The sequence below is a fragment of the Bombina bombina genome, chromosome 3, assembly GCF_027579735.1.
Source record: "Bombina bombina isolate aBomBom1 chromosome 3, aBomBom1.pri, whole genome shotgun sequence".
NCBI classification, from domain to species: Eukaryota; Metazoa; Chordata; class Amphibia; order Anura; family Bombinatoridae; genus Bombina; species Bombina bombina.
Genome location: NC_069501.1, coordinates 74,381,926 through 74,397,768, shown reverse-complemented (window position 1 = coordinate 74,397,768; position 15,843 = coordinate 74,381,926). Strand labels below are relative to the sequence as shown.

The 15,843-nt window shown below is 38.7% G+C and overlaps 1 protein-coding gene across 5 annotated transcripts in view; it reads right to left on the bottom strand.

The window, feature by feature from the left end:
• The window catches only part of LOC128652886 (nectin-1), a 478,741-nt gene extending 463,942 nt beyond the window's left edge, over positions 1-14,799 (bottom strand). For 2 of the 5 annotated variants that reach the window (XM_053705871.1, XM_053705872.1), the window contains exon 1: positions 14,616-14,798. In XM_053705871.1, the coding sequence (XP_053561846.1) occupies positions 14,616-14,694 (79 nt within the window). In that variant the 5' untranslated portion in view covers positions 14,695-14,798. Of the gene's footprint in view, positions 1-14,615 lie in introns of all 5 variants that reach the window. The other 3 variants (XM_053705873.1, XM_053705874.1, XM_053705870.1) reach the window with 2 other exon arrangements.
• Between the last annotated feature and the right edge of the window lie 1,044 nt (positions 14,800-15,843).

Below are 15,843 nucleotides of genomic sequence, written 5' to 3'. Positions count from 1 at the left end.
TGAAGCTCTGGTGAACTCCATGCCCAAGAGCGTTAAGGCAGCACTGGAAAATAATGGTAGCCACACAAAACATTGACACTTTGGGCCCAATTTGGACATTTCCACTTAGGACTGTACTCCCTTTTGTTGCCAACGGTTTAGACATTAATGGCTGTGTGCTGAGTTATTTTGCAGGGACAGCAAATTTACACTGTTATACAGGCTGTACACTCACTACTTTACATTGCAGCAAAGTGTCATTTCTTCAGTGTTGTCACATGAAAAGATATAATAAAAATATTTACAAAAATGTTAGGGGTGTACTCACTTTTGCAACACACTGTATGTCTGCTATATATACATACACACACAGACGTCAAGGGATATTCAGGGATTCCTGAAAGATATCATTGTTCCAATGTAACTGGAGCTAATTTTGAAAAAAGTGGTTTGGAAATAGCAAAGTGCTACTTGTATTTATTGGCCTATAACTTGCAAAAAAAAAAGTAAAAAGAACATGTAAACATTGGGTATTACTAAACTCAGGACAAAATTTAGAAACTATTTAGCATGGGTGTTTTTTGGTGGTTGTAGATGTGTAATAGATTTTGAGGGTCAAAGTTAGAAAAAGTGTATTTTTTTCTTTTTTTTCCTCATATTTTATAAAAAAAAATTATAGTAAATTGTAAGATATGATGAAAATAATGGTATCTTTAGAAAGTCCATTTAATGGCAAGCAAAACAGTATATAAATATGTGTGGGTACAGTAAATGAGTAAGTGGAAAATTACAGCTAAACACAAACAAAAATGTAAAAATAGCCTTCGTCCCAAACAGACAGAAAATGGAAAAGTGATGTGGTCATTAAGGGGTTACTACAACTGTTTGTCCAATTTTTAAGCAGCAGAGCACAGTTTTATAATTAAGTAAAACAAAACCGCAAACTGTTTTAAAAGAGTTAGAACTAGAAACAGGTAGACTATTACTGTTTTTAACATTCTGTTATTTACTCTTTCATACACTTTGCATTGAAATGCAAAAATCTCCACATGTTCCTGGCTAAGGCTGGTTCTCTGTTTGCAGCTATATTTCCTGCAGTAGAGAAGAGGCACTCAGATGTTGTTGCTTTAGATGTATAAGTAGGGTTTTGCCAATTTCGCCAAAGTGGGATATTTATCTGCGTTAGCTCTTCACCAATGCAAAGTGTTTTCCACCTTGGCAAGGGGCCTCTCAAAGTAAGCCTGGACTTCATTCTAACATAACAAATATTTGGAATATCTATATGCAATGGTAAATAACCAGCTATAAAGGTTAGGGGAAAATATACAGCCCGCTCTAAAAATAACATATATTCTTATAAAGGTTGAATCTGGTACATATCACAAAAAAGCATTAAGGAATATATATTAATTACAGGACAAAGCCTTACACATTTATTTATTCTTTACATATAATCAGCAATAGCAAGCAGCCGCTAATAATTGTGCAAACAGATAATAGTGACATCAATTCAAATAATTCCCATCAATCTAGGGCTAGGTGTAAATAACAAAATCAGCACTATATCATGCAAAGCATAGTCCCAAATTTCCTGATTTAATATAAACAATCCAAATGATGACTCCTATATTATTTCTGGGTTGCACATCAGCCAGGAGTAGTTAACTTATACCGTAATGAAAAAGTGAAAAAGTAAACGTCTGTAGACATCCTTTAGGCCAAGGACAAAGTAAAGTTGCCTGCACCTCTATACCGCAAAGCAAAATACAGCTCAAGAGAACGAGTTTAATTCATGATTTTTTTTTTATATATTGTAGATTTATCACTTAAATGTACCTTTTAGTTTGCATCTCTATATCGCCGTTCCTCCGCCTGCCTCAAAAATTTTTTTGATTTTCCGATGACGAATATCTTTATACTTACATCTTTCTATTGGTCCCCCAGTGGGGTCTGGAAATTACACTAAACACCCCCACCTTCAAGTGTGCATGCGTGTCTCATTGAATGTACTCCGTGTCTAGAAGCGCGTCCATGAGACACGCATGCGCATAGAGCTCTAAAGCAACACAGCCAATGACTTAGATGCATCGGCATTTTAAATAAATTTAACTGCTCAAGAATGCGCACGGATGAACACGTAAGAGCAGACGGGACCGCTCTTAAGTGTAAAATAACAAAAGCAGGAAATGAAGGGGGTGGAGGAAGATAGGAGATGGTAATAAGGGATGTAAGTATAATATATTAAAAATAAGAAGGAATATCAAAACAAAAAGTTAGCGACTAGATATAATAGGATAATTGTAATCCATGGCATTAATGTTGATTGTTAAAATTTACTTTCACTTTAACCATAAAACACAATACCATGTGCAAGAGCTCAGAGTGTAGCAGCTGGTGCCGTGCACAGACCATCTGATCGATTATGACGATTAGTTGTTGCAGCTCTAGTCAAATGTGTTCCTCTGCATGTGTAACCATGATATTGCACCCATAATCCCCATGTATAATAATAATTATAACCATATTCCTATCAGAAACAGGTCAAATGTGTTCCTCTGCATGTGTAACCATAATATTCTACCCATAATCCCCATGTATACAAATAATAACCATATGCCTAACAGAAACAGGGTCAAATGTGTTCCTCTGCATGTGTAACCATAATATTCTACCCATAATCCCCATGTATACAAATAATAACCATATGCCTAACAGAAACAGGGTCAAATGTGTTCTTCTGCATGTGTAACCATGATATTTCACCCATAATCCCCATGTATAAAAATAATTATAACCATATTCCTATCAGAAACAGGTCAAATGTGTTCCTCTGCATGTGTAACCACGATATTTCACCCAAAATCCCCATGTATACAAATAATAACCATATGCCTAACAGAAACAGGTCAAATGTGTTCCTCTGCATGTGTAACCATAATATTCCACCCATAGGGGCCCAATTATCAAACTCCGAATGGCTCGCCGTAAACAGAAGTTATGACGCAGTGGTCTTTAGAACACTGCTCCATAACTTATCCGCCTGCACTGAGCCAGTGGACAGAAATCAACCCGATCGAATACTATCAGGTTGATTGACACCCCCTGCTAGCAGCTGATTGGATGAAAATCTGCAAGGGGTGGCAATGCACAAGCAGTTCACAAGAACTGCTTGTGCAATGATAAAATGTCAACATTGTATGCTGTCGGCATTTATCGATGTGCAGTGGACATGATCCGCTACATTGTATCATGTCCGCTCGCGCTATGATAAATTGGCCCCATAATCCCAATGTATAAAAATAATTATAACCATATTCCTGACTGAAAAAGGTCAAATGTGTTCCTCTGCATGTGTAATTGTGATATTGCACCCATAATGCCCAAGTAGAAAAATAATTATAACCATAAAATAAATATTTTCCTTGGCATGTGTAACCCATAATCCCCATGTTTAAAACCTCTATTCACAGGTTCCTATCAAAACAGGTAAAAGGTGTTGCTTTGCACATACATGTACTATATTAAATTAGTAATCTAGTCCTACAAAAGGATTGACTCATTTTTCTATTATATTATTTACTGTTATTCCATTACACAACTGTATATATCAGCAAGTGAATAGTTAAAGCGAAAGTAAATCCTAGATTTACTATTGAAACAAATAAAGGGCACTTACATTCATGAAGTATAAGATACTTCTTGTAGAAAGCTCCTTTATTTGATTCAATCAATCGCCGTTATTAGCTGTTACAGCAGCCCACGGCTAAAAAAAAATTTGGCTAAGAGGTGACGTTTTCACCTCTTAGCCAACAGCCATGCGGTAAATCCGGCTTGGCGCCCATGGGAGCCGGATTTACCGCACTGCTATTGGCTAAGAGGGGAAAACGTCACCTCTTAGCCCACAATTTTTTTGGCCGTGCACTGCTGTAAGAGCGGCGATCGATTGAATCAAATAAAGGAACTTTCTACATGAAGTATATTATACTTCATGAATGAAAGTGCCCTTTATTTGTTTCAATAGTAAATCCTAGCGTTTGTAAAAACTGCTGTTTGCAACTTAGGGCTCATTTTATCAAAGCCCTACGGCTGCAAGTTCTGACAAGAACTTGCTCGCCGTAATTTAACTAGCAGAGGTCACCAGACCACAGCTTCCCTAACCTCTTCGCCACCTCTAAGGTGGCGAAATTCAATCCCCACGGACCGAGGAGATTGACAGCTCCTGCCCGCGCATGATTGGCTGTGAGCAGGCAGGGGAGGGATTGCACGGGAGCGCAAAATTGCGCTTGTGTTCAATGGTGATTACCTGCGGGTAAATTCGCCCCGCCACAGGCGAGCTGAGGCGTACAGGGACGCATATATGCGCCCCTGTCTGGCTCAGGTTTGATAAATCTAGCCCTTAGTATCAAGCACTGCAGAAAAGAACAACATATTTTGAGTTACAGCAGTCATTACCGTTTATGTGTGGAAAAAGTATGACACCTAGTGATAGTGTTTAGCATTGCAGCCAATCATCCCACTATGCAGTTTAGTATGTCCCCTTTAACGACTGACGACGTACAAGGTACGTCCTCTAAAAAAAAAAAATACAGTTAACGACCGTACCCTGTACGTCGTCGGTCTTGAAAAGCAGTAGAAGCAATCCTGATCGCTTACAGCCGCTTTCCGGTTATTGCAGTGATGCCTCGATATCGAAGCATCCTGCAATAACACCCCTTGGCCATCCGATGCAGAGAGAGAGAGACACTCTGTGGCCCCCTCTGCACCGGACATCGATGGCCAGTATCGTTGGTGGGTGGGAGCCGAAGTGGGAGGCGGGTGGACGGCCATCGATGGGCCGTGTGACGTGGAGGGGGTAGGATCGGGATCGACAGGGGCGCGGGAAGGGAGGGGTGGGAACCGCTACACTACGGCAAAAATTTAAAATGTAAAGTGGGAGAAAGGGGAGAGGGAAGAGTTTTTAAAAAATACCTAAGGGATCTGGGAGAGGGTGGGCGGTTGATCTTTGGGGGGGGGGAGCTACACTACAGAGAAAAAAAAATGATTTTATTGTAAACTGGGTACTGGCTGACAGTACCCAAGATAGCCCCCAATAAGGTAGAGGGGAAGGGTTAGGGTGCTGTTTGGGGGGTCCTACACCGCAGCATATGCAAATATGCTGGGGGGGAAGATAGCTTTTATTTTAGTACTGGCAGACTTTCTGCCAGTACTTAAGATGGTGTGGACAATTGTGGGGTGGGGGAGGGAAAAGAGCTGTTTGGGAGGGATCAGGGGGTCTGATGTGTCAGGTGGGAGGCTGATCTCTACACTAAAGCTAAAATAAACCCTGCAAGCTCCCTACAAGCTACCTAGTTAACCCCTTCACTGCTAGACATAATACACGTTTGATGAGCGGCGGCATTTAGCGGCCTTCTAATTACCAAAAAGCAACGCCAAAGCCATATATGTCTTCTATTTCTGAACAAAGGGGATCCCAGAGAAGCATTTACAAGCATTTGTAAAGTTTGTGAAAAAGGGAACAAATTTTTTTATTTCTTCGCATTTGGAGGTGAAATGGTGGCATGAAATATACCAAAATGGGCCTAGATCAATACTTTGGGTTGTCTTCTACACTAAAGCTAAAATTAACCCTAGAAGCTCCCTAATTAACCCCTTCACTGGTGGGCATAATACATGTGTGGTGCGCAGCGGCATTTAGCTGCCTTCTAATTACCAAAAAACAACGCCAAAGCCATATATGTCTGCTATTTCTGAATAAAGGAGATCCCAGGGAAGCATTTACAACCATTTGTGCCATAATTGCACAAGCTATTTGTAAATACTGTAATTTCATTGAGAAACCTAAAATTGTGAAAAATGTAACGTTTTTTTTAATTTGATCGCATTTGGCGGTGAAATGGTGGCATGAAATATACCAAAATGGGCCTAGAGCAATACTTTGGGATGTCTTCTAAAATATATATATATATATATATATACACACACACACACACACACGTCACTGGATATTCAGGGATTCCTGAAAGATATCAGTGTTCCAATGTAACTAGCGCTAATTTTGAAAAAAAAAAGTGGTTTGGAAATAGCAAAGTGCTACTTTTATTTAGTGCCCTATAACTTGCAAAAAAAGTAAAAAGAACATGTAAACATTGGGTATTACTAAACTCAGGACAAAATTTAGAAACTATTTAGCATGGGTGTTTTTTGGTGGTTGTAGATGTGTAACAGATTTTGGGGGTCAAAAATATTTTTTCCTCATATTTTATAATTTTTTAATAGTAAATTATAGGATATGATGAAAATAATGGTATCTTTAGAAAGTCCATTTAATGGTGAGAAAAACTTTATATAATATGTGTGGGTACAGTAAATACTGGAGTCAAGCTATCAGACAGTTTAAAAATCCAAGTCAAGCTATCAGACACTGTTTTGGAGCTATCAGACAGGTTTAAAACAGTAGTCAAGCTATCAGACACCTGGGGGTCAATCCGATAAAAATCGTCGCCCGCAAAAGCCGGCGACGCCAATATTTGCGCGGGTTTGGTATCCTATATACGGCGTAACCTAGAAGTTACGCCCGTATATTTCTGCCGTCGCCCGCAGTTTTTTGGGCCATAGGCAGGTATACCAAACCCGCGCAGTTTGGTATCCAATATGCAGCGTAAGGACTTACGTGACGAAAATGGAGAAAACTTACTCCATTTTCACCTCGCCACAAAAAGCAGCCGTAAGAAGCCTTACGCTGACTATTGGAGCCCCGTAACTCCCTAAACTAACTAGAAAATAAACCTAACACCTAACGCATGCGCAATGTCTATCTCCCTGTCAACCGCAATCTGCTAAAATAAACCTAACGCATGCGCAATGTCTATCTCCCTGTCAACCGCGACCCCCCCCCCCCCCCGAAATCCCTAATAAAGTTATTACCCCCTAAACCGCCGCTCCCGGACCCCGCCGCCATCTACATAAACTAACCCCCTACTGTGAGCCTCTAAAACCGCCGCCATCTACCTTATCTATCCCCTAATCTGACCCCTTACACCGCCGCCACCTATATAAAAATTATTAACCCCTAATCTAATCCCCCTATACCGCCGCCAGCTATATTAATATTATTAACCCCTAATGTAAGCCCCTTACACCGCCGCCATCTCTATTAAAATGATTAACCCCTAATTTAATCTACCTACCCCGCCGCCAGCTATATTATCTATATTAACCCTAAGTATATTATAGTTAATATAGTTATTACATTATATATATTAACCCTAATTATATTAGGGTTAATATAGTTACTATAGTATTTATATTAACTCTATCTAACCCTAACACCCCTAACTATATTTATATTAAATTAATCTAATGAATTTATAAACTAAAATATTCCTATTTAAATCTAAATACTTACCTATAAAATAAACCCTAAGATAGCTACAATATAATTAATAATTACATTGTAGCTATGTTAGGGTTAATATTTATTTTACAGGTAAATTGTTAATTATTTTAACTAGGTATAATAGATATTAAATAGTTATTAACTATTTAATATCTACCTAGTTAAAATAATTACCCAATTACCTGTAAAATAAATCCTAACCTAAGTTATAAATACACCTACACTATCAATAAATTAAATAAACTACAAACATCTATCTAAAAATACAATTAAATTAACTAAACTAAATTACAAAAAAAAAACAAACACTAAATTACAAAAAATAAAAAAAAGATTACAAGATTTTTAAGCTAATTACACCTATTCTAAGCCCCCTAATAAAATAATAAACCCCCAAAATAAAAAAAATTCCCTGCCCTATTCTAAATTAAACAAATTTCAAAGCTCTTTACCTTACCAGCCCTTAAAAGGGCCTTTTGTGGGGCATGCCCCAAAGAATTCAGCTCTTTTGCATTCAACAAATACAATCCCCCCCCCCCCATTACAACCCACCACCCACATACCCCTATTCTAAACCCACCCAAACCCCCCTTAAAAAAGCCTAACACTACCCCCCTGAAGATCTCCCTACCTTGTCTTCACCACACCGGGCCGAACTCCTGATCCGATCCGGGCGATGTCGTCCTCCAAGCGGCAAAGAAGAATTCTTCCTCCGGCGATGTCGTCCTCCAAGCGGCAAAGAAGAATTCTTCCTCCGGCGACGTCTTCCTCCAAGCGGCAGCAAAGTCTTCATTCTTCCGGCGGCATCTTCAATCTTCTTTCTTCGCTCCGCCGCCGCGGAGCATCCATCCCGGCCGACTACTGAACTTGGAATGAGGTACCTTTAAATGACGTCATCCAAGATGGCGTCCGCCGAATTCCGATTGGCTGATAGGATTCTATCAGCCAATCGGAATTAAGTTAAAAAAATCTGATTGGCTGATTGAATCAGCCAATCAGATTCAAGTTCAATCCGATTGGCTGATCCAATCAGCCAATCAGATTGAGCTCGCATTCTATTGGCTGTTCTGATCAGCCAATAGAATGCGAGCTCAATCTGATTGGCTGATTGGATCAGCCAATCGGATTGAACTTGAATCTGATTGGCTGATTCAATCAGCCAATCAGATTTTTTTAACTTAATTCCGATTGGCTGATAGAATCCTATCAGCCAATCGGAATTCGGCGGACGCCATCTTGGATGACGTCATTTAAAGGTACCTCATTCCAAGTTCAGCAGTCGGCCGGGATGGATGCTCCGCGGCGGCGGAGCGAAGAAAGAAGATTGAAGATGCCGCCGGAAGAATGAAGACTTTGCTGCCGCTTGGAGGAAGACGTCGCCGGAGGAAGAATTCTTCTTTGCCGCTTGGAGGATGACATCGCCGGAGGAAGAATTCTTCTTTGCCGCTTGGAGGACGACATCGCCCGGATCGGATCAGGAGTTCGGCCCGGTGTGGTGAAGACAAGGTAGGGAGATCTTCAGGGGGGTAGTGTTAGGCTTTTTTAAGGGGGGTTTGGGTGGGTTTAGAATAGGGGTATGTGGGTGGTGGGTTGTAATGGGGGGGGGGGGATTGTATTTGTTGAATGCAAAAGAGCTGAATTCTTTGGGGCATGCCCCACAAAAGGCCCTTTTAAGGGCTGGTAAGGTAAAGAGCTTTGAAATTTGTTTAATTTAGAATAGGGCAGGGAATTTTTTTTATTTTGGGGGTTTATTATTTTATTAGGGGGCTTAGAATAGGTGTAATTAGCTTAAAAATCTTGTAATCTTTTTTTTATTTTTTGTAATTTAGTGTTTGTTTGTTTTTTGTAATTTAGTTTAGTTAATTTAATTGTATTTTTAGATAGATGTTTGTAGTTTATTTAATTTATTGATAGTGTAGGTGTATTTATAACTTAGGTTAGGATTTATTTTACAGGTAATTGGGTAATTATTTTAACTAGGTAGATATTAAATAGTTAATAACTATTTAATATCTATTATACCTAGTTAAAATAATTAACAATTTACCTGTAAAATAAATATTAACCCTAACATAGCTACAATGTAATTATTAATTATATTGTAGCTATCTTAGGGTTTATTTTATAGGTAAGTATTTAGATTTAAATAGGAATATTTTAGTTTATAAATTAATTAGATTAATTTAATATAAATATAGTTAGGGGTGTTAGGGTTAGATAGAGTTAATATAGTTAATATAAATACTATAGTAACTATATTAACCCTAATATAATTAGGGTTAATATAGTTAATATATATAATGTAATAACTATATTAACTATAATATACTTAGGGTTAATATAGATAATATAGCTGGCGGCGGGGTAGGTAGATTAAATTAGGGGTTAATCATTTTAATAGAGATGGCGGCGGTGTAAGGGGCTTACATTAGGGGTTAATAATTTTAATATAGATGGCGGCGGTGTTAGGGGCTCACTTTAGGGGGTTATAGATATAATATAGCTGGCGGCGGGGTACGGGAGCGGCGGTTTAGGGGTTAATAGCTTTTTTATTGTTAGGATAGTGAGGGGGGATAGCGGATAGAGGGTTAGACAGTGCGGGCTATGTTAGGGAGGCGTGTTAGACAGTGCGGGTGTTTTAAACTTTAGTCAGGTTTTATAGGCGCCGGCAGATTCTAACGTGCCGCAAGTCACTGGCGACGCCAGAAATTTGTACTTACGCAGATTTCTGGACATCGCTGGTTTGTGAGACTTACGGCACGTTAGCATCTGACGGCGACTTATATGGGATGGCTCGAGTTGCGAGCTGAAACTGCGGGCGACGCCGGTTCCCTCGCTTGCGCCGCAAACTGCGATCGATATCGGATCGCGCCCTAATTTGTTAGTACTTTCTTAAGACTATTAAAGGCTGTACCATACATATATGCTAATAAGAAATGTTTTAATGAATACCACAAGCATTTTTTGTTATAAATGTCACTCAAATGTAAAAAAAAAAAAGTCAAATTCCAGCATTTCTCTAAGCGTTAAAAACAAAATTCCCCATTGTGCCACTACATTTTCACCACAGCTAGTTCAAACAATGACCCCACTAAGATATCACAAAGTATGGAAACTTTTTAGTGTGGAATTTTAAAAATATTGGGCCCCAAATGTCCCTCGAATTGCATAAATTGGCCCTTTTCAGCAAATTCACTTAGGAATAAAAAAGAAATCTCCCATTGTTCCACTAAAATTTCACCACAGCTAGCTCACACAATGACCCCTCTACGGTATCACTAAGTTTGGACCATTTTTACTGTGGAATTTTAAAAATATTGGGCCCCAAACGTCCCTTGAATTTCATAAATCGGCCCTTTTCAGCAAATTCACTTAGGAATAAAAAAGAAATCTCCCATTGTTCCACTAAAATTTCACCACAGCTAGCTCACACAATGACCCCTCTACGGTATCACTAAGTTTGGACCATTTTTACTGTGGAATTTTAAAAATATTGGGCCCCAAATGTCCCTTGAATTTCATAAATCGGCCCTTTTCAGCAAATTCACTTAGGAATAAAAAACAAATCTCCCATTGTTCCACTAAAATTTCACCACAGCTAGCTCACACAATGACCCCTCTACGGTATCACAAAGTTTGGAGACTTTTTACTGTGGAATTTTAAAAATATTGGGACCCATATGTCCCTCGAATTTCATAAATCGTCCCTTTTCAGAAAATTCACTTAGGAATAAAAAAGAAATCTCCCATTGTTCCACTAAAATTTCACCACAGCTAGCTCACACAATGACCCCTCTACGGTATCACTAAGTTTGGACTATTTTTACTGTGGAATTTTAAAAATATTGGGCCCCAAATGTCCCTCAAATTGCAAAAATAGTCACTTATCAAAAATTTCACTTTTGGATAAAAAAGAATCTCCCATTGTTCCACTAAAATTTCACCACAGCTAGCTCACACAATGACCCCTCTACAGTATCACTAAGTTTGGACCATTTTTACTGTGGAATTTTAAAAATATTGGGCCCCAAATGTCCCTCAAATTGCAAAAATAGGCACTTTCCAAACATTTCACTTTGGGATAAAAAAGAAATCTCCCATTGTGCCACTAAATTTCCACCACGGCTACCTCACACAATGACCCCTCTATGATATCTCACATTTTGGAGAGTTTTTACTGTGGAATTTTAAAAATATTGGGCCCCAAATGTCCCTTGAATTTCATAAATCGGCCCTTTTCAGCAAATTCACTTAGGAATAAAAAAGAAATCTCCCATTGTTACACTAAAATTTCACGACAGCTAGCTCACAAATTTTAGTGGAACAATGGGAGATTTCTTTTTTATTCCTAAGTTAATTTGCTGAAAAGGGCCTATTTATGCAATGCGAGGGACATATGGGTCCCAATATTTTTAAAATTCCACAGTAAAAATGGTCCAAACTTAGTGATACTGTAGAGGGGTCATTGTGTGAGCTAGCTGTGGTGAAATTTTAGTGGAACAATGGGAGATTTCTTTTTTATTCCTAAGTTAATTTGCTGAAAAGGGCCTATTTATGCAATTTGTGGGACATATGGGTCCCAATATTTTTAAAATTCCACAGTAAAAAGTCTCCAAACTTTGTGATATCATAGAGGGGTCATTGTGTGAGCTAGCTGTGGTGAAATTTTAGTGGAACAATGGGAGATTTCTTTTTTATCCCTAAGTGAATTTGCTGAAAAGGGCCGATTTATGAAATTCGAGGGACATTTGGGGCGCAATATTTTTAAAATTCCACAGTAAAAATGGTCCAAACTTAGTGATACCGTAGAGGGGTCATTGTGTGAGCTAGCTGTGGTGAAATTTTAGTGGAACAATGGGAGATTTCTTTTTTATTCCTAAATTAATTTGCTGAAAAGGGCCTATTTATGCAATTCGAGGGACATATGGGTCCCAATATTTTTAAAATTCCACAGTAAAAAGTCTCCAAACTTTGTGATATCGTAGAGGGGTCATTGTGTGAGCTAGCTGTGGTGAAATTTTAGTGGAACAATGGGAGATTTCTTTTTTATTCCTAAGTGAATTTGCTGAAAAGGGCCGATTTATGAACTTCAAGGGACATTTGGGGCCCAATATTTTTAAAATTCCACAGTAAAAATGGTCCAAACTTAGTGATACCATAGAGGGGTCATTGTGCGAGCTAGCTGTGGTGAAATTTTAGTGGAACAATGGGAGATTTCTTTTTTATCCCAAAGTGAAATTTTTGGAAAGTGACTATTTTTGCAATTTGTGGGACATTTGGGGCACAATATTTTTAAAATTCCACAGTAAAAATAGTCCAAACTTAGTGATACCGTAGAGGGGTCATTGTGTGAGCTAGCTGTGGTGACATTTTAGTGGAACAATGGAAGATTTCTTTTTTATTCCTAAGTGAATTTGCTGAAAAGGGCCAATTTATGCAATTTGAGGGACATTTGGGGCCCAATATTTTTAAAATTCCACAGTAAAAACTCTCCAAAAATTATGATATCGTAGAGGGGTCATTGTGTGAGCTAGCTGTGGTGAAAATGTAGTGGCACAATGGGAGATTTTGCTTTTATCCCTAAGTGAAATTGCTTGAAAGTGATGATTTTTGCAATTTTAGGGACGTTTGGGGCCCTATATTTTTAAAATTCCACACTAAAAAGTTTCCATACTTTGTGATATCTTAGTGGGGTCATTGTTTGAACTAGCTGTGGTGAAAATGTAGTGGCACAATGGGGAATTTTGTTTTTAACGCTTAGAGAAATGCTGGAATATGACTTTTTTTTTTTACATTTGAGTGACATTTATAACAAAAATGCTTGTGGTATTCATTAAAACATTTCTTATTAGCATATATGTATGGTACAGCCTTTAATAGTCTTAAGAAAGTACTAACAAATTAGTGTCTGATAGCTTGACTACTGTTTTATAACTGTCTGATAGCTCCAAAACAGTGTCTGATAGCTTGACTTGGATTTTTAAACTGTCTGATAGCTTGACTTGGATTTTTAAACTGTCTGATAGCTTGACTTGGATTTTTAAACTGTCTGATAGCTTGACTCCAGTCAGTAAATGAGTAAGAGGAAAATTACAGCTAAACACAAACACCGCAGAAATGTAAATATAGCCCTGGTCCCAAACGGACAGAAAATGGAAAAGTGCTGTGGTCCTTAAGGGGTTAAATAATTCTCAGCTAGATATGAATTACATGCATACGTTGATATGTTATTCAGCACAGTAAAATAGATATGGCTGCAAATTGCAGAGACTCTGTACCTCACAGATATATGTCTGGTAAAAGTATTCTTCACAAGAATCATATTATAAATTGGTAGAATATTATTCTAAGCAGAGTTCAACCAGCTATCTCACTACCTGACAAAACAATTAAACTTTCCAATTTATATGAAACCACCAGCTATTAATTATTGTAAAATGTAGGGATATTGCTCTCTCAAGCTTTGCTATTTATATTTTATTAACACATTTGTTATCTAAAAATGTATCTCACTTGTAAATTAAGCAGATCTTTGCTTGTGACAGTTCCATGTTATATTCCTAAATAAAAACAATACATTTAAAAAATATATATGAAAGAACCCAAAATAAGTTGGGAGTTCTAGTAATAAGACTGCACAGTAAAATTTTAAGATATTATTCCAAATATAGCAAATAATATTTTATTGTATCCTCAGTACAGAAGGCAAATTATTAACTATTCTTGTTTTCATCAATAACACAAGTTGAGTTTACACAGACTAAATGTATTATTCATTAAAAAACAAACATTATTCATGTTATTTCCTTCTGAAATTTATAATAAATATGTTCTTCTGTCACTGGAATGTCCCCTTTGTTCTGATCTCATTCTAATGTTTTCTTTATAACCGGTGTTGTGTGCCTTTAATCTAAATAAAACGTATACTTTTTACGTTGAAATTGACCGCAAGAATATTTAGGAACCATAGTATTTTAAATTTAGATATATTGTGAACATTTCCCGCGCGCAAGCTATTTTAGACGATAAACCCGTAATCGGTATTTTTTCCAAAACAATTAAAGGTGAAAAACTGGTGTGTGTTTTTCTGCAATTTCTTAAATGACGCAGTAATCATTCGCCCAAATAACGAAATGAAATCAGAAGTAGACGGCACTCGGTACCACATAAAACACATCTAAGCAATGAATAAGCCACGTGACGAGATATAACACAGCACCATCCGCAGCAGTTTGTTTACCTTGGGCAGCTCCTAAAGTAAACGCAAATACGATCACCATGAGCACTGGCGCAGGTATCTGCTTCTTTTTTCTTTTCATTGCAGTTCACTTCGCAGCCAGAATGATGGCGGTCATGTTTGTTTACAAGAGTTGGTACTTGGCTCTATAAGACCTCCCTTCTCTAACAACACGTGGACTTATGTAAAATGAACTGACGCACTGCAGTGACATTAAAAAAATCTAGAGGGACACTCTCCGTATGATATATAATATATATACAGGGCCGACATCAGGGGTGACTCCTGTCAGGGGCCCAATGGGCCAGGAGGGCCCCATGAGGCAAGAACTATTGGCAGCCACCAGTGGGTACTACAGCAGAGAAATCTTAGTTTAGCGTTCTAAATTATTTTCTCAGCCATATCTCATTATTATTATTATTAAAATTGGCGCGGGGGTTCAGATGAGGGCTACCAACAATGCTGCAATGTTTGTGTCTCCAGGAACAAATAGGGGAACCCTGTTTTCCCCATAGACTTTCCACAGCTCTGTTGTCTGTTCACCTACATGGATACATTGTATCAAACACTCAGCTGGAGGGCAGCTCACACCTGCACACAGAGCCTTAAAGGGACAGATCACCGTAATGTATACGTAGCGCAACCTTAAAGGGCAGCTCAACACCTGCACACAGAGCCTTAAAGGGACAGATCACTGTACTGTGCATGCAGCGCAACCTTAAAGGGCAGCTTGACACCTGCGCACACAGCCATAAAGGGACAGATCACCATAATGTTGACACAGCGCAACCTTAATTGGTAGCTCGACAACTGCGCACAGAGCCTTAAAGGGACAGTTCGCAGTAATGTGCACGCAGAGCAACCTTAAAGGGCAGCTCAACACCGGCAAACAGAGCCTTAAAGGGAAAGATCACTGCAATGTGCACGCAGCGCAACCTTAAAGGGCAGCTCGGCACCTGCTCACATTCTTAAAGGAGCAAGCACACACAATCCTTTAGTGAGTTTACACGCACAGTTTTAAAGGGAGCGATAGTGTGCATCCCCATGTGATGCACGCAGCCTTAAAGGGACGCTCTGTGTTAATGGGACAGTGGCACGTGCACGCACACAAACAAACAGAGCACTCTCAGCCTTTAAAAGGACAACATGCACCACACGCATGCAGCCTAAAAGGGACAGATAATATTCATGCAGCGCAACCTTAAAGGGCAGCTCGGCACCTGCGCACACA